This window comes from Hyperoodon ampullatus (assembly GCF_949752795.1).
Source record: "Hyperoodon ampullatus genome assembly, chromosome: 6".
Classification (NCBI taxonomy): Eukaryota; Metazoa; Chordata; class Mammalia; order Artiodactyla; family Ziphiidae; genus Hyperoodon; species Hyperoodon ampullatus.
This window is the reverse complement of record NC_136919.1, coordinates 113,820,242-113,839,991: the sequence shown is the minus strand read 5'-3', so window position 1 is coordinate 113,839,991 and position 19,750 is coordinate 113,820,242. Positions and strand designations below refer to the sequence as shown.

At 47.7% G+C, this 19,750-nt stretch overlaps 1 protein-coding gene across 1 annotated transcript in view; it reads left to right on the top strand.

The window, feature by feature from the left end:
* Positions 1-1,111: 1,111 nt before the first annotated feature.
* LOXL2 (lysyl oxidase like 2) overlaps positions 1,112-19,750 on the top strand; it is a gene marked incomplete at both ends in the record, with an annotated part of 72,773 nt that continues 54,134 nt past the window's right edge. Inside the window, 2 exons of the mRNA XM_079706020.1 lie at positions 1,112-1,466; positions 9,022-9,197. Coding sequence (XP_079562146.1) covers positions 1,112-1,466; positions 9,022-9,197 — 531 coding nt within the window. The remainder of the gene's footprint in view (positions 1,467-9,021; positions 9,198-19,750) is intronic.

Sequence of the window (19,750 nt, the reverse complement as noted above, 5' to 3'; positions counted from 1 at the left end):
TCGGGGTGTCTGGAGGCCTGGAGCCTGAAAGCAGAGCTATAGGAAGGTTCGGGTATGTGTGCAGCCCGTGAGCAAGTAAAGATGGAGACTCAAAGCCTCGTAGTGTTATTCTCAGCACCCAGAAGATGCCGTTTCCATCCAGGTCAACTAACGTCCAGGGGGAGGAAGTCCACCTTACCTGGGAGTACCCGAGCCCTCTTCAACATACACTGTCACATCTGCGTTTCTCCAGCCACTCGGTACCTGGGACCAAATCACCTTTTCATTCCATAAACATGTCTTCCAACCTATCATGCTTACTCTGGAGGAGCCAAAGAAGGATGAGAAACAAGTCCTGCCCTTAAGCAGTTTGTAACCTCTTTAGGGATATGAAGGTGTCTGGAAGGGGTGAGGAGAAGATCTAGATAATAAGCCCGCCTTGGAAGGAAGTCCCTGGGGGCTGCTTCAGTAGCCCACCGGAGGGCAATCTCTAGGTCCATCCATGTTGCTGCAAATGACATTATTCCGTTATTTTTTATGGCTGAGTAATACTCCATTGTATATATGTACCATATCTTCTTTATCCATTAATGTACATAGTCTTTTTTTAAAAACTCTACTCAAATGGGGGCTTCCCTGGTGGTCCAGTGGCTAAGACTCCCTGCTCCCAGTGCAGGAGGCCCGGGTTCAATCCCTGGTCAGGGAACTAGATCCCACATGCCGCAACTAAAGACCCCACATACCGCAGCCAAAGATCCCATGTGCTACAACTAAGACCCAGCACAGCTAAATAAATATTTAACAAAACAAAACAAACAAACAAAAAACCTCTACTCAAATGAAGTCTAAGTGTGCTCTGTTTCCTGCCAGGAGTCATCCTGGAAAAAAGCGTTTCAAAGATCTGGGAAGGTGGTGGGCAAAGAAGTAGGACTTCCCAGTCCTGTCTAGCTGAAGCATAAGATGGGAGAAGAGAAGAGGTTGGAATCCAGAATGAGCTTTCAATCCTAAGCAAAAGAGTACGAAATCACTGGCCGTTTTCCAGATGTCTGTAACCCGAACCTTTCCTCTCTTCCAGGAAACTCCTGAGCACCAAGTGTCCCCCTCCATCAGGTCTTCCTGCCCGAGGACAGGGATGGAGAGACCCGGAGGCTCCTGCCTTTGCGGCTGTCTGTCTGTGCTCGCCCTCCTGCCCGCCCTGAGCCTGGCGCAGTACGAGAGCTGGCCCAACTACCCCGAGTACTTCCAGCAGCCCGCCCCGGAGTACCACCGGCCTCAGGTGCCCTCCGACGTGGTCAAGATCCAGCTGCGCCTGGCGGGCCAGAAGAGGAAACACAGTGAGGGCCGGGTGGAGGTGTACTACGACGGCCGGTGGGGCACCGTGTGTGACGACGACTTCTCCATCCACGCTGCCCACGTCGTCTGCCGGGAGCTGGGCTACGTGGAGGCCAAGTCCTGGACCGCCAGCTCTTCCTACGGCAAAGGGGAAGGTAAACCGCTCTGCGCTTGGGAACCGAGCACTGGGGTCACCTGGAGAGCCCGGGCACAGGCTTCTAGGGGGATAGCCTGGCAAACGGAGCTGCAGTTACTGTCAAGTAGCAATTCCTGATAATACGCCACCTGGGCAGCCTCCGTGTCTGTGCTGGAAGGTGGGAGCGGAGGCGTGCCAGGGAGGGGGACAGTGACCACCGGTCCTGCGTTGCCCAGGACTTTCCTGGTTTTAGCACACAAAGCCTGGCAGCCTGGGAAACTCCTGGTCCTGGGAAACCAGGCTGGTTAGTGACCCTAGGGAGCGGCTGAAGTCAGTCTGTGGTTATCTCTTGAGCCCTGTGCCCTGCCTGGGGCTGCGTCAGCCAGGGGGAGACGGTGCCTTTCTTCCGCCCCCTGGAAGGAGTGCCTTTTGCTCTTTGTCACAAAGGCTGCCCATAGGCTAGTGTCCCCTGACTCTTCCACCCTCCTGTCCCGGTAGAGTTCACGCTTTTAATACCGACATGCTATTCTGGGCTTGGCCAGCACAGGAACCGAGTTGCTTTGGGTTTTCCACTTTGATTGGCTTCTTCTTTCCTCCCTTTTTAAGTCAATACACTGAAAAAAAATTGGGGGAGTAATTTTGAGGGAGGGCAGGTGTTGGAGCCCAGAACCTTGGGCTTAGTCCTGTGTCGACCTAACTATCTATATGCTTTGTGGGAAGACATTTATCCTCCTTGACCTCAGTTTCCTAATCTGGAAGTTAGGCTCTCTAAGAACTCTTGAAACTGTCATAGTCTGTGATCTTAAATAAGAAAGTAGATAAGGGTCAAGGACATTATTTAAAAATAAAATCTGGACTTCCCTGGTGGTGCAGTGGTTAAGAATCTGCCTGCCAATGCAGGGGACATGGGTTCGATCCTTGGTCCGGGAAGATCCCATATGCTGCAGAGCAACTGAGCTCGTGCGCCACGGCTACTGAGCCTGCGCTCTAGACCCCCGCGAGCCACAACAACTGAAGCACGCATGCCACAACTGCTGACGCCCCGGTGCCTAGAGCCCATGCTCCGCAACAAGAGAAACCACCGCAATGAGAAGCCCACGCACCACAATGAAGAGTAGCCCCCGCTCACCACAACTAGAGAAAGCCTGTGCGCAGCAACAAAGACCCAACACAGCCATAAATAAATAGATAGATAGATAGATAGATAGATAAAATCTCCAGCTGGAGTGCCCCTCCTTGGGTTAGTAAAGCAAAAGCAGCTCCTCCACCTGGCCAAGCGGCTGCACAGGTGTCAGCGTGGGCCTGGCTGCTGGAATCAATCAGAGGTGCCCAAACTCTCATCCTGGATAAACAGATTAGTGCCCCACCAACGGCATAGAATCCCCTGGGGTGCTATCCCATGATGTTAAGAATTAAGGTCTGTGCTGGAATCCAGAGGTGCCCAAACTCTCATCCTGGATAAACGGATTAGTGCCCCACCAATGGCATAGAATCCCCTGGGGTGCTATCCCATGATGTTCAGAATTAAGGTCTGCGCTGGAATCTAGGACTCTGTAACTTTTGGAAGCCTCCCAAGTGGTTGTACATGTAGCCAAGTTTGGGAGTCACTGAAATACATTATTGTTATGGTCCCTTCCAACCCTTGCTTTCGGTTATTCTAGAAATTATAGGAGAAGGAAATAGCATCTCATACATGTCTCACCTCTGTGTAATTGAATACATCTTTTTGGAATAACCGGATCAAGACACGGCAGTTAAAGTAAAATGTTCCCTGAAGCTGGCTCTGGGTTCCTTACTATGACATGAGTAAAAGCAGCACAGATGAGTTAGCATACGCTGTTTTAAAACCCATTTGCTGTCTTTGTTACAAAAACTCTGGACCCTTCTCCATCCTTTCACATCTTCCTTTATTCTGCTAGCTGAGTGTTCTGGGGGTAGCATCAGATTTATGTTTTCTATTCCAGGCTCTCTAAGCCTAATTATTTTATAACAAGTATTTTCCAATGACTTTGGGGTTTTTCTAGTGACATCTTTATTTTCTTTCTACCCAAACAAAATTTACCTGTCATCAGGTAAGATGGATGTGGTTTTTCCCCATCCCATGTTCACCTGCTCAGGAGCAGCCATGGGGGGGCTGGAGAGGTGAGTTAGCCTGGCTCAAACTTTGCCATCCAAGGATGATGAAGGGAGAAAAGTTCACAGGAGTAGAGGGAATGTTCAAGGGAACGATTAAAATCGCGGTCCATGAAGTCCACACTGGGTAAGTAGGAAGGTACTCCATGGAGCCACTGAAGGACTGGGGAAAGCTGCTAGGATCGATGGATTGTGGGTTGAGATTGCAGTACTAGAACGAGTGTGCTAGAAAGATGGAGTTGTAGGTGCAGATGCACAGCAGAAGTGTTGAAATGGAGATTGCGGAGGGAGTGCAATTGTTTGTAATGTCAAGGTCTAAGCTATGACCATGGGATGCTAGCTGATGTAGGGTGGAGGAGAGTCATTGCAGGGAGGAGGTACAGTAACTTAGAGTATTGGAAGGGTCCTCTCTGGGGCTATTGAGACCATCAAGACTTAGGAAGGAATAAGTACCAAAGAGAGGAAGGGAGAAACTGATGCTAAAAATTGTAACTGTCATGTCTCTAGGACTTAAAGGATTATGCTGTCTATGTAAAATGGTACTTGGTTTATCATGAGAGACCCTTTAAATGTAAAATGTATTTGAATCTCATCAGCATCAGTTTAGGATTTTTAACACTGGGTACAAGGGGGGCACTCAGTAAATGTTAATCAACGGATTCAGTTTGATTTGGAAGGCAGCTATGCTCACCACGATACCACCAACGCTGATTCAGATTGACTTTGAAGAATATTAAAAACAGTTGGCATAGTGACCAGTGCCCTGGGGTGTGCTCCGATGGGGTTTAGTCGGCTCTGTGGATGAACTGGAAACACTGTAGGTGAACCTGTGAGAGGCCACCCGCCCAGGAGTGCCACCTTCATCAGCTCCTCTGAAATTCAGGCTGTAGTAATGAAGCTGGGGAGAACATCCATGGACCTTCTAGGTTTTCCAGCCTAGCCTTTCAATAGATATTTTCTCCCAAAACATCTCCGAGCTCAGAGAAATCATGGGCCCTTTTAGAAGGTTCTAGAGGGGACAGCTGCCCCATTTCTCACCTTCTGGATGGCCTCACAGGCACCCGAACCTCAGATGGTTGCTCTCCTTTGCCTGTCCTCAGATCTGAGGTTAGCTGTGATTCCCCTCACCCCCTCGTTCTTCAGGTCAGAGTGACAAAGCCAGCAGGTGACCACAGTGGGGTCCTGAAGCTCCTAAGTTGAATGATTTCCGTTGCCCCAACAGCCCTGGGGAATACTGGCCTTCTAATAGAATTTTATTTATGATGTTTATCCTCCAAATGGTCTGTTAACTTGTTTGTACATCTCTTCTCCTTTCATCAGGAGAAGGATTTCTTAGACTAAATGAGCGGAAACAGTAAAATGAAGTTTTGCTTCGGATTGGCATTTCGCATCCAAAGTTTGAGCCCCATCTGTGTCCCTAGTGCCACTTTCCTAGCAGCTCTGAGATGGCATGTACTGAACTGTGCCCAGAAGCACCCCGCATTCCAACAGCAGAACAAGAGCTGGTTGCTTTGGAATCGGAACCGCCTAGTTGTTAGGCATTAAGCATACAGGGAAAAAAAAATGTCATGAAATCAGGCCAAATTAGTTTATCATGCCTGCATCTGGGGCTAAGTAGAAATCTACATTTCCACTATCTAAGAAAGTAACTGGTGGGAGTGCCTAGAGGGTAGAATTATTGGGGGTGAATTGAAGCTTCTTAAGAAGGCAGCTCTTTGGGATAATAGCTCCCATTAGCGCTCCAGGGTGCTAATTTCAAATCTTCCTTATCAAAAAGTAAAGCAGGCCCTGGGGCATCTGTTTTGCAGCTCCTCCTGCTGCTGTTAGCTGTGTGCTGTCCTGTTTCCCCTCTCCTTAGCCAGGGTGGTTTCTCTCACTGCAGATGGAACGAGGGCTCTGTTTCTTTTCACCATCTCTGTCCATTCAGCAGCTTTGCTAGAGAATGTTCCAAAGAAGAGGCCCCGCTTCAAACGTGGAGGGTCTTTTCCGTTGCTAGTACTTAGCAAGACAAACATTGGTTTGTTGTTGAAACAGCAATCGATTAGGGAGCATATGTTTCAGTGGAGCTTGATGGCTTGGAAACCAGGCCAAACTGAGAAACCGGTTGGAAAACCGCAGCCCAGATGTTTTCAATAAGCCCTTTGTTCCCCTCAGTACGTCTGAGGGGCTCTCCTTTGAGGCCTGAGCAGCCATCTGTCGCAGCAGACATGTCTCAGCGGGGCCTCGAAGTCAGGAGACTGGCCCCGGGTCCCCTCTGACCTTGAAGAACCTCAGATTCTCCTTGGTTTTCTCATCTTTACAATGGGAGTGTTTTTATCTGCTTTTTCCTTGCATCATGGAAACAACAGAATTCATTGTTTTTCTGACTTACTGGAAGGAGGAAGGAGAAAGGGAGGGTGAACACATACTAGGCACATATGTTATCTCATTGAATCTCCATGGTGACCTATTTGTTGGTATCATTATTTTCACTTGAGAATGGGCTTGGTGAAGTAGTTGACCCAGTCACGTGGTGCCCAGGCCTGAGTCAGAGAGAATTTGAACCCAGGTTTTCTGACTCCATTATGCTATAGAGCAGGGGTCCCCAACCCCCAGGCCATGCACTGGTACTGGTCCGTGGCCTCTTAGGAACCGGGCCACACAGCAGGAGGTGAGCGGCAGGTGAGTGAGTGAAGCTTATCTATCGCTCCCCATCGCTCTCCATCACGCTCCCCATCGCTCTCCATCACTTGCATTACCGCCTGAACCATCCCCCGCCACCCGTCCCAGAAAACTTGTCTTCCACGAAACCAGTCCCTGGTGCCAAAAAGGTTGGGGACCGCAGTACTAGAGTCCTCCTGGAGTCCTGAGAAAAAGGAGAGCTTTGACTTTGTTTCCTTTCATTGCGTAGTAATACTAATAAAACTCACTACTTGAAAACCCTCTACCACTTAACATTTAAAAAAAATCTTAATTGTGGTAAAAGGCACGTAACATAAAATGTGCCATCTTAACCATTTTTCAGTGTACAGTTCAGTAATGTTAAGTACATTCACACTGTTGTGCAACCCATCTCCAGAACACGTTTCATCTTGCAGATCTAAAACTCTATACCCATTAAATAACCGCTCCCCAACTGCCCCTCCCCCAGCCCCTGGTAAACACCATTCTACTCTCCGTCTCTATGATTTTGACTACTCTCAGTACTTTATATATGTGGATTCATACAGTATTTGCCTTTTCGGGACTATTTCACTTAGCATAATGAACTCAGGGTTCATCCATGTTGTAGCATGTGTCAGAATGCCATTCCTTTTTAAGGCTGAAAAATATTCCAGTGTATGTATAGACCACAATTAGTCAATGGACACCTAGGTTGCTTCTACATTTTGGCTATTGTGAATGATGCTGTAATGCATATGGGTGTACTGATATCTCTTTGAGACCCTGCTTTCAATTCTTTTGGATATATACCCAGAAGTGGGAATTGCTGGGTCATATGGTAATTCTATTTTTAGTTTTTTGAGGAACCACCCTACTGTGTTCTATAGGGGCTACACCATTTTGATAGCGATAGAGTAAGATAATCCAATAGTTTAAAAATCCCACTAAGGGATCATGGACAGAGAGGGAACTTTGGGAGACCCCTGTAAGTTAATGATCACTCAAGAAAGCAAGCTTGCTTAGCAATAAAACCATGCAATAGAAGCACGAGACGGGCCTCAAGACAATAAAATAATGGTAGGAAAATGACACCTGTATCCTGCCACTGAGGTCATTAAGTTGACGATTCCTAGGACTTGTTCCTCTGCACGCACTAAAAACAAAAATACAGGACAAAGATGACATTCCAAAGTAGAAGACCCTCATTATACTGAAACCCGAGATGATTTACCTTATTTTAGCATAGATTGCCACCTTTTTTTGCTAATTTCCATAGCGCCATGACAGTCCTGGTTGGGCCACAGAGGGACAAAAAACTACCCCACCCCCGCCCCAATGTGGAGGAGGGGCTGATGATGGAAGCCTGATGTCTACTCGAGAATGAGGAAGAAGGTGGTCTTCTACCACTCCCCACTTTTCCTTTGATTATAAAAATGTAGTTCACCCAGCTCTTGGGGGCAGCGCTCCCTTGCCTACCTGCTTGTATGTCTCACAAGCATCCTATATTATTAAATCCACCTCTTATCTATCACTTGGCCTCTTGCTGAATTCCTTCCGTGCCAAGACATAAAGAACCTGAGCTCCGGGCCTCCCTGGTGGCGCAGTGGTTGAGAGTCCGCCTGCCGATGCAGGGGATACGGGTTCGTGCCCCGGTCTGGGAGGATCCCATATGCCGCGGAGTGGCTGGGCCCGTGAGCCATGGCTGCTGAGCCTGCGCATCCGGAGCCTGTGCTCCGCAACGGGAGAGGCCACAACAGTGAGAGGCCCGCGTACCACCAAAAAAAAAAAAAAAAAAAAAAAAAAAAAAAAAAAAGAACCTGAGCTCCACCGAGCCCTGAGACGTGTTCTGTGGTTTCAGTGTTACAATCCTGCCAACAGTGCACAAGGGTTCCAGTCTCTCCACGTCCTTGCCAACACTTGTTATTTCCTGTTGTTGTTTTTGTTTTGGTAGTAGCCATCCTAATGGGTGTGAGATTGTGTCTCATTGTGGTTAACCCTCTAGCACTTTGCACTCAGAATTCCCCGCTTACTGCAAATCAGGTAAATGCACAGGAGGCCAGCAGAGTCCCACGGCCTCCCAGGCAGATTGCCCAGCTAGAAACCAGCCCTGCCTTCACCTGACTTCTGAAATGTGAGGAGGAGGCTCTGTGGGTTAGCCTAGCTGGGCCATCTCTGAATCAGTGGATGGGAAACATCAGGAAGTGGAAAGAGCACTGAAAGGACCAGGGTTCTGGGTTCAGGAAGGTGGCCTTGCACGATTAGTTGCCTTCTCTGAGCTTGTGCCATAGTCAACATAACTAAAATCATCACCACCGTCATCATCATTACCATTTTTTGAGTAACTATGGACCAATGATAAATTAGGCACAGGTCATGTCTTATATCTAATCTGCACACGCCCCTGGCATTCGAGTGTCATTATTATCCCCACTTTACCTATGAGAAAAGGGAGCTTTGATCAGGATCATACAGCTAAGTGGCTGAGCCAGAATTCCTATCAAACAGCTTAGTATCCAAAGTCCCTGTTCTTCCCATTATACTACGTGCCTTCTGGGCTTAAATCTGATTTCTACTCTAATCATGTTCAATCTGCCACATCCCTAAATCACATCCCTCTGGCAAGGGAATCCAGATGGTCTAGAACTGTATGCAGTATCTCAACACACTGACCAATTGATGACCACACACAGCTGCCAAAATTAGGGAAAAACTCTCTTTCTGTGTATGCCCTTGGTGCCCCCAAAGACTCAAACCTACTCTGACGTGGAGCTTGGCTTCTCTCTTCTCTGCTTCCTTAGGGCCCATCTGGTTGGACAACGTCCACTGCACCGGCAGTGAGGGGACCCTCGCAGCCTGCTCCTCCAATGGCTGGGGTGTCACTGACTGCAAGCACACGGAAGATGTGGGTGTGGTGTGCAGTGAGAAAAGAATTCCTGGGTTCAAGTTTGACAATTCGCTGATCAACAACATAGAGGCAAGTCATGTGCTCTTTTTTTTTAAAAATTGAAGTGTAGTTGATTTACAGTGTTGTGTTAATTCCTGCTGTACAGCAAAGTGATTCAGTTATACATATATACATTCTTTTGTATATTCTTTTCCATATGGTTTATCACAGGATATTGAATATAGTTCCCTGTGCTATACAGTAGGACCTTGTCGCTTATCCATCCCATATGTAACAGTTTGCATCTGCTAACCCCAAACTCCCACTCCATCCCTCCCTCACCCTCCCTCTCCCTTGGCAACCACAAGTCTGCGAGTCTGTTTCTGTTTCGTAGGTAGGTTCATTTGTGTCATATTTTAGATTCCACATATAAGTGATATCATATGGTATTTGTCTTTCTCTTTCTGACAAGTTCTTGTGCTCTTGATGACTCCTTCATGTGAATGTTTTCTTTCTTCCATGTATCTCACTTCTCACCTATGATTCCGAGAAGTGTGTGTGATCACTTTCGTGGCAGGTGGGGGGACCTAAACCAATTTCATTTGGTGCCAGGGCAGTTGAGGAAGGATTTCTGGAGAAGAGGCTGCTATCAGTGGGGAAAGGGCATTCCAGACACAGAGAACGACTTGGACAAAGACACAAAGGCACGGAGGTGTGAACTGGGGATGAGCAGGTCGGTACCACTCAAGACTGTAATTATGAATGTGGAAATAGTGTGAAATGAAGCTAGAAAGGCCTGTGCTATGTACAGGAGCTTGCTCTTTGGACTAGGAAGGTGTATCAGCTAGCAACGGCAGTGTAACAAATTATCTCACCCCCCTCATATTTTGCAACAAACATGGATTATCTTGAATAGCTTCTGAGGGTCAGGAATCCAGGAGTGGTCAGCCAGTTCACTCTGCTCAGAACATCTTATGAGGTTGCAGTCATGTTGTCAACTGGGGCTGGGGACTCCTCTCCCAAGTTGACTCCTGTGGTTGTCGGCAGGTTTTTGCTTCCTTCTGGCTGTCAGCTGGAGGCCTCTGGTCTTCTCCACACAACCTCCCAATAGGGTGCTTGAGTGTCCTTAAGACATGGCAGTTGTCTTTCTCTAGAGTGAGTGACTCAAAAGAGAAAGAGAGAGGGAGCAAAACATGGAAGCTGCATCTTTCATAACCTCATCTCGGAAGTGATGGGCCATCATTTCTGCTGTATTCTATTGGTCACTCAGACAAACAGTATACAGTGTGGGAGGAGATTACCCAAGGGTGTGACTACAGAAGGTAGTGGTCATTTGGGGTCATCCTGGGGACTGGCTGCCATAGGACAGTTGTCCCAGATCTAGCTGGGGATCAGAATCACTTTTATTTTATTTTATTTTAAATTTATTTATTTATTTATTTATTTATGGCTGTGTTGGGTCTTTGTTGCTCTGTGCGGGCTTTTCTCTAGTTGCAGTGAGTAGGGGCTACTCTTTGTTGCGGTGCACAGACTTCTCGTCGCAGTGGCTTCACTTGTTGCAGAGCACGAGCTCTAGGCGCGCAGGCTTCAGTACTTGTGGCACACGGGCTTAGTTGCTCTGCGGCATGTGGGATCTTCCTGGACCAGGGAACGAACCTGTGTCCCCTGCATTTGCAGGCAGATTCTTAACCACTACGCCACCATGGATGTCTCCAGAATCACTTTTAAAATGCACTGGCACCTCATCCCAGACCTCCTGAATGAGAGTCTCCCACTATGGGACCAGGTTATTATTTTTAAGCTCTCTCAGATGATTCTGATGTTGCCAGCCTGACCCAAGTCAGCATTTGGGAATGGCAAAAGGGCTTGTGACCCTCCTACATTTATGGCTAAATTTCAGATTGATCTTTTCAACAAGTTCTCCAGCCAGAGAACAAAATGAACAAACATATATTGCAGTCCTCTTGTGTGCAACATATGTGGGGCTTAGGACAGGAAGATGAGGCAGCCAAGACTCCCTCCTCAAGGGGACTCCAACCCCCAAGGGGATGTTGGATCTGCCATGAATCCAGGCCAAGGAGCCTTCACTGTGCTTTAGCCTCCAGCTGACCTCAGGACTAATGCTGAAGAGAGGTGACTCTTGAAATTGCCCTATTTGGGCTCCAGAGGAAGTTCTCCCCAGACTGTGGTCTTTACATTTTCTTCCCATGACTCACTCGGTCCCAGTCTTCCTCATATGCTCCAAGAGCACACTGCGTATGCTGGGAACTGGTCCAAGCCTGCAGGATAGTGTGGAAAAGGATTCCCAGCCTTCTCTCAGCTGGCAGCATGAGACCACCTCTAGTGGACACTGTTCAAATGCTGCTATTTTATTTGGGATAACTAGAAGAGATGGTTACAGAGTTGATGTACTTTATTTAGTCTTCCAGTTCCTGATGACGACTTTGCTTTACCATGAAGTCTGTAATTTGGAGGGTGGTCTTATCCAGCCCAGTTTCACACATTCCATCGCCACTCTTTATAACCTCATATGAAATAATTAGCACCCACTCATACGTATCTCATCTTTCCAATGTTGGAAGCTCCAAAGGGCAGGGCATACATCTAATTCACCATCATATCCCATAAAAATAATGCTGGGTACCTAATGGGAACAAGATCTCCAATTCCCAAATTTTCTTCTTCCCAGAAATGAAAACCAAAGATCATCATCCACTTGGGTGAAGAATATCCTAGGATAAAATATCAAACTAAACAGTGATGAGAAATGCACAGAAGCAAATCATTCCTTCATAGTATTGCCCTGCCTAATAGGACAGTGAACTTATGTGTGACATCTTTGAGGGTTTTTTTTTGGCGGGGGGGTCCACAGAAATTTTTTAGTAGTAATTGGATCTAACAGTATTATTATTCTACCGAACAAGTTAAATCAGGGATCTCTAAATTTTGGAATCCCAGTATTAATCAACTACAAATAAATATTAGCCCATATCTATCACCAATGACTGAGATGTTTCTTTCTAATGAATTGACCGTTACATTTCCAAAGTTCTGAAACAGCCAACAGACCATAGAAAGAGACTTCTTTAGGCTCCTGCTTGAAACCAAGAGCTTCAGCAAACTGCTGGCCTTGATTCAGGGCCAAATGTGTGACATTGTTAATGGGCTTTTGCTCATCCTACAACCTCAGGAAAATCCACATGGATTGTCAAGCAAAGATCCAGGCTCCTGGGCATAAGAAAGTCACTGATAGCTTGAATCAAAGGAGGGTGGGCCAAAATGTTTGTGGGTTTTGGATTGGGAAAATGAGAAGGCTCATCTGTCACTAGAAAAAAAAAAATAATGGTTCTGGCAAAGGACTCTGTGAAGGGCACTTCGACAGAGAAATGTTTATGGAATAGCTCTACGGGCCAGTTCTACTGCTTAGCATTTAAAGGGGAAATAAGGTGGGTCATAGAGAAAGCAGAACCTTAATTGGGTGGAATAGGCTGAAAAATGACTGGAAAAAAATATGTTGACAAGAACTTTCTTATTCTGGAAGGGCTGAGATTCTGTGATAGGAAAGCTTAGTATCTGCCTTTATTCTGGACATTTGTTGGAGGCCTGCTGTACACACATCATGGTCTGGGACACCACCGGGGAAAGTAAACATGACCCTTGTCCTCTAGCCCTTATAACCCAAGAAGACAAGATGCGTGCCTCGGGGAAAGTTGGAAGATCCTTCCAAGGCAAGGAGCCTAGGTCCTAAATGAGTTTACAGTAGCCCAGAGAGGGCTAGCTGAGGGGAGTCTGGTTTAAAGAGCTGGATAACTTCTGCAGCCTCTAAGCTTTGTATTTTCCTAGAAGGCCTCCCTCTTGCTGTCATATGAATCAGACTGGTTACCATGGACCAGACTAGAAGCTTTCCTGTCTAACCAGGGATGCTGTGGAAATTTTCAGTTGATGAGTAGTCCCCTGTAATCTCTGCCCTTTGGTATCTGCTAAAAGTAGGTCATCAACAGGCCTAGATCTCAGGATGTCTGACGAGAACCTCGGAGAGTTACCAGAAGATTCTTCCATCCAGGACTTTGTGGCTCAAGCTCATGCGTACGGGCAGGGTTGGCCCGATGGGTAGGGAGCCACCCAGGCCACCTACCAGGAATATTTGTGGGATGTGAGAAGTTTCTCCGAAATACCTCATGTAATAGCTGTGTCAGTAGCTTAAGTCATGCAATCACTCATCTTGGCTAGAGAAATGCCCCCTGTTAGATGTGTGTGGACCAGAGGAAGACATGTAGGTTTGGTGGACATGTGGCTAGGGGGGAGTCGTGACTCATGATACCCAGAACTGCTGATTAATTAGCGTGAACACAGCGGATGGTCTCTACTGGTGTAGCCCAGGGCTCCGCTCTGCCTTTCCACCATGTATCCAAAATTTGCGTGGAGATTAAAATGTACACTGATAATATTTATAGGAGACACAAAACTAGGAGGGATTGCTGGGATAAAACATCATGGAGTGAGATTCAGAAAAACCTCAGGAGATTGAAATAATAGACCCAAACTGGAACATGTTAGGGATGAATATAAGGTCCTATATCAAGGTTCATGGGGGATGGGGGGTGGGAGCAGGGAGTAGCTAAAGAGTAAAAGCCAGGGAAAGTGACTGAAAGCACTGATTATATTTAAAAGATCCCTGAAGGGAACTGGTTGCCTAAAAGCTCAGTATAAGCCAAAGGTATGGTATGGCTGCTAGAAAAGTGAATGTAAACTGATACACTGGGGGAAGACTTATTTCCCTAAACTCCTTGCTTTTTGGACCAAGAACTAAGTGCAGTTCTGGGGTCATCTCTTAACTGTGTCTCCCGGAGGAGGGACGAGCCGAGTGGAGACAGGTCTGGAAACCACATCATATGAAGAATGAAGATACTGTGTCAAGAAAAGAGATATGGGGGTGGGGGGAGACATGTCCGTTCTCTTCAACTATTGAAGTGCTACCATGGAGAAGAGTGTGATCAATGCTAACTTCCAGAACTAAGATGGATGGGGAGGGATTGGGATATAGATTTCAGCTCCGTGTGAAAACTCTTTAAGGCTGAATGATGGGGCTACACATTTCAACACAGTCTGAAGACTCTATAACACAGGGGATGGGGCTTACCTCTTAGAGGTGAGCTCCTTGTCACTGGAGTAGCTCAAGCAGGAACTGGATGACCTCCTGCCAGGAATATCACAGCCAGATCCCTACATGGGAAGGACACAGGACGAGGTGATTACCAAGTTCTAAGATCCCTTGTTTCTCGGCATCTATGAAAATGCACCCAGCCCACACAGGGGTGCACACTATCTGGCTATTGGCAGTGCCCACCATTGTGTGAATTGGGGTCATGCATCTTACACACAAACACACACACACACACATACACACACAGAGAAGGGATGCCAGCTAGTGTGTGTGCTCGGGATCTCTCTCTACCGCTTCTCTGGCCCGTCATGACTTTGGCCTTGAAAGCAGACACTTCTCACCCGCACTCTTCCACATCAAAGTGAAAATTAAAGCCCCACTCCTCTCAACTTCCCCCGGTTGGGGGCCCATAAATTCAAAAGCAGCCAAGAGTGAAGTGTCAGTTAATACCTTCTCTGTGTCTTGTGACCCCAGATATAAACAATTAGGCTAATGAAGGTCATGAAGACGCCCCATCTCTTCTCAGCCTTATTTTGAAAGGGTGAAGCTGGGTTCTATAATATCCACCCTCGTTGACGCCTGGAGACTGGGAACAGATCACAGACCATTATAGATGACCCTCACAGGCTTGCTCCTTCTCCGGAGCACACTGGAATTCCCCAAGCAGAGAGTGGAAGAAAACTGCATCCGTCTAGACCAAGTTCATCCCACTCTGGGATGCCAGAGGCATGAGTCACTAAACCCTGGGGCCTGAATGATGGAATTTCACTCGATGAGCTAACTCTGCTTCTGTGGACTCCTACATCTGCTTGGGGCATCCTCGGGGGCCCCTTGACACTTCATAAATTCCCTTCTAGAGGAGGGAAAAAGTGCCTCTTCTTCAGATGAATGACCCCACCCAAGGAGAGTTCACAGGTTTGGCCCCTGAGCTCCCTGTTGGCCAGAGCACAGAGCGAGTCCACTCTTTTCTTTAAGATGAGTGGGTTGAATTCAATCCCTTCCAGCTATGAAGTCTGTAATCCAGAGTGGCAGTGGTTTCTCCATCAGAATGGCACGGCACACACTCATTCTGTAAGGGGAAAAATCAGATGATTTCTGGAAAAGTGCTTTGCAGACTGTAAAGTGTTAACAAGAGATTCGCCTTACCACTGATTCACCAACCTGGGTTCATTTCATCCAGAAAATTAACCGAGCAGGGTCTCCTTTCTCCCCTTTTCTGTGGTCTAAGTTTTAGACCCCAGAGTGGAAGGCAGGACCCCTGAGTTCTGGTCCCCTTGGAGCCTGAGACTTGTAGCTGTATGTCCAGAGGGACTGACCCTTCTTGGGTCTCTGGGCACCTCCTTGTAAAACAGCATTTTCCGCAGGAAAATGAGTCTTGAGCCAATTCTCAAAACCTTCTTCAAAAGAGGGAAACAGGAGCAAAAAATAAAATGTAAAATACTGTTAGTTTCGAGTGAATATCTCTTTTTTAAACCTAGAAAACAGAGCTCCAAGGCTTCCCTGGTGGCTCAGTGGTTGAGAGTCCGCCTGCCGATGCAGGGGACATGGGTTCGTGCCCCGGTGCGGGAAGATCCCACATGCGCTGGGCCCGTGAGCCATGGCCGCTGAGCCTGCACGTCCGGATCCTGAAGAGGGAAACAGGAGCAAATAATAAAATGTAAAATACTGTTAGTTTCAAGTAAATATATCTTTTTTAAACCTAGAAAACAGAGCTCCAACCGAACCTCCCTGGAGTTCAGAGGCTCTTAAATCAAGAGACTTTGTTTCCTGTCTACGGCGGTGGGCAAGTTGGAAAAAGCATTAGATAAGGAAAGATTACAAATCCAGATGCCCTTGTGAACAGCCCTCTCTGCACTGGCTCTTTTGCACATTGCTAAGTCATGTGCTCACAGAAAGGCTCGTGGCTGAGGCCGTGGACCGTTAGGTCAGGGAACTTAATGGGTTTTTTCCTTTCTTCACCTTCTCACCCCACCTTCTTCTCTACCCATTATTTTAAAGGCTCTTTTGCAAAAGCAGTTAGGTTCCCAGAATTGATTGGAAATCCCCCGGCTGTGAGATTTAGGGGTGGCCTGTCCCCCGAGTGGCCCCAGAGCCCCGATTTCTCCTTTGTGACAGCCGGCAGCCCAGGCAGTCTGGAGGGGCCAGGAGTGAGGGGATGAGGATGGAGCCAGGAGCAGGGTATTCGCTTCCAGCGGTGGGGAGAATCCGGTACCCTCCCCGCTGCTCTCTCTCCTCCTTCTGGAGGGGCGCTGAGACCTGAAAAAGCTCTTTCTTCCCTCTTAACCACAGGGATGGAGGCTGTTGTGAATTTTTTAAATTCCAGAAGTCCAGGTTTTTATTAGCCACAGTTAGCTGCCAGATGCTTCAAGGTTTTCCCCTCAGCAGCAGCCTTATCTCCCCAGCATCTTGGGGGGCTCTTAGGGGTGGAGGCATGGAGCCTGAAAGGGAGTAATTAACTCTAGAAAGGCCCAAACACTTCCCGGCCAGGAGTTTCCACACACACACACACACACACACACACCCAAGAGGACATGCAGCAGGTTACACTGGGTGGTTTAAAGAAAGGGGGTCTGTTTTCATCTCTGTGGAGTTCAGAAGCCAGTGGTCCCTCCAAGCTAAATATAGCCCTGTTTCCCCCAAAGGCCACAGGGTAGCTGGCCGGCTTCCCTCTGTGGCAGGAGGAGAGATGGTAGCAAGTGGGCAGTTGGTGTCGGACCCTTCAGCAAGGGAGTAAAGGGCCACGATGGGAGCCCACAGCGTCTCAATCCCCAGACTTGCCGAACTGTCAAGCTGGGCCATCACATGTAGCTCTCCTAGGTTTTCTCTCCCAGCCTACAGAGAGCTTGGGCAAGAAGAGGTATTAGATCCTGTCTGGTGCTAACATTCCGTGATTCTATTTATTGAGAGCCTCTATGTGGTCTGGGCTCACCAGCCACCAACCACAAGGGGAACAAGAGAAGTAGTTCTAGGGTGACCTGTTTTCCCAACGAAAAATAGGTCACAGCATCTGAAAAGCAAAAGGGCATTTATGCAGCTAACATAACAGAATATTTGAAATTGTGCACATCCTGGCAGATCTGGGAACCCTATCCCTGGCCGGGGTGCTGTACACACAACCCTCTGAAAATTATAAATATTATAACTGTTTGCGAGTTGAAAGAAAGAAGTAATGTTATACTCACTCATTAGATGAAATCAATGAATAAGTAGCCTTATAATTTGTCATAGAAGAAATAAATAAATGGCAGTGTGTACTCCCAACATTGAACAGTGTGGATTGGATGGTATATTCTGTGGCAGTTTGGAAAGGGAGAGGTTATAGAAGAAATAAATAAATGACTTGAGATCAGTGGGAGGGAGGCTCTCTGGAAGAAGTAGGGGCTTGAGCTGGGCTGGAGAAAGCCTCTCTCTGCCCTGGTTGGGCAGGTCTGTTCTGTAGGGTGGGGCTCCTGATGTGACTGGGGTGAAGGTGGTGGCAAAGGGCCCAGGTGGTTCATTCGAGTCACCTCAGCCATGCTGGGGGGGTCAGCGACAACGACTCCCCGCCGGCCCCATCCCCATGAGGCTGTTGCTAAGGCAGCTGGATGCTGTGTCTGTTCGTTCGTTCATCCACTGCATTTTAATCGGGCACCAGACTCTATGCTGGCCTGGTTATCAAGGGATTAATGAAATGAAAGGACAGTCTTGCCCTCCTGAAACTTGCTGTCCCATAGTGGAGAAAGACGATTTCCCAAGTCATTACTTTGTCACCCTGGTGATGGTTGCTGGGAGGAGAAGCATCAGGTCAGGTCCCCTACCTGGGAGCGTGGTGGACCATTTGGCCAGGCCCACGGACTTGCCTGGTTTGTGGCCTCCGCACCCCTGATGGGCCAGAGGGACTGGTTGCTGGCGCAGGTGTCCTGCCAGCTTCCTGCAGACAGCAGGTCTTGACCGTTCTCCAAAGAAGCAGCCTCTGTTACCCACCCCACTGCTTTCAGGTTGGAAAATGAAACACAGAGCATTTGATTCTCCAGCAGCGTTGCAAAGCTCTTGGTTTACAGGAGGAGGGCCCAGGCTGACTGTGGGCTTTTTCCTCTGGTGCCTCGGCATGACCTCAGTTCTCAAGCCATTCCCACCCCGACCCCCTCTGCCCAGACTGGTCTCCATCACAAAGAGCTGAGCAACAGAGATGCTGCACTGCCTTCCCACTTCCCTTTCATCTGTGTAGCCCAGTAGGAATCACTGGCTAGAGAATATTCCCAGCAGTTTCTTCGGCTGTGAATTTCCGATTTGATCATCAAAAGGGGATAATTACAGCGTAGCCAGCTTCTTCCAGTACAACATGTCTTGTACTGTTGACAGATGACACCCACATAGCTAAACCATCTAAATGTGTGCTGAGGGCCAGATCAGCTTTTAATTCAGTTTATAACTATTTATTAGCCTCAGACTTCAAGGGGAAAGGGGAGGTGTTACACAGCTCAGACGACAAGAGGTCGCAATGGATAAAGTGCAGACAATCTCCTTGTCCATCTCGGTAAGTCACACAAGTAGTGCTTATGCTGCGAAAAAAGACAAGCCTCTCTGTTTAGTTTGCATGACACCAAGAATAAAGGGAGTCTTTATTACATTTTTGGCTGGAGAGCCCAACATTTCTAGTTAAGCTGAATTCCTGTAACTGGATTTTCTTAAATGATTATTAGTTTGTTCCAAGAATATGTGAGGACCCACGATGTCTCGTGTCTGGCACTCGTTGCCATGGGGAATACAAGAATGAATAAAGCACATAAATTCTGTCCTTGAGAGACTCACAGTCCGATGAGGTGGCAAAATGAAAAGGTAGATAGTACAAGGTAGTCAGTATAAGCCAAGAATGAATTGAGGGACCCAGAAAGCAAATGCTAGAGGAATAAAGGAGTCGAATCTATGTGGATGAGATATTTGCGGGAGGGACGTCACAGCCCTCAACAGGTATTTTTCAAACGATTGAATGAATGAACAAGATTGTTCCTGAAGGCCAGGAGGATTCTGATCGGTAGAGAGGAAGGAAAAAAGGATTGCAGGGAGCAGTTGGATGCTGGGGTTAAAAAAGTGATGTCGGCCTGGCACCTTGAGATGAAAAAGGGCACGGAGGGGATGAGGTGGGTCCGATCAGGAAGGCTCTTGACCAGGAGCATAAGCCCTGGGGGATCCACGGGAAGGTTTTTGAGCCCAACCCACGAATGCACAGCGGTCAGCTGGATGGATATGCCCGCCATGTGTGAGATGGACTGGGTCAGCCATTCATCCGGACCGGAGAGAGATACAGGGTCCCGTGAAATGACAGAATTGTGATGCTCTTCTCTTACTTCCACTACATACCTGCCTGGACAATAGAAGTGGGAATGAGAAGGTGACTGAAGGGTAGGAAAAGCACTTCTGGGGCAGAATAGGCCATAAGAGTGAGGAAGAGAGAGGGAGCAGAAGGCATGCGAGGCTTGAGGGCTGCAAGCTGGAAGGG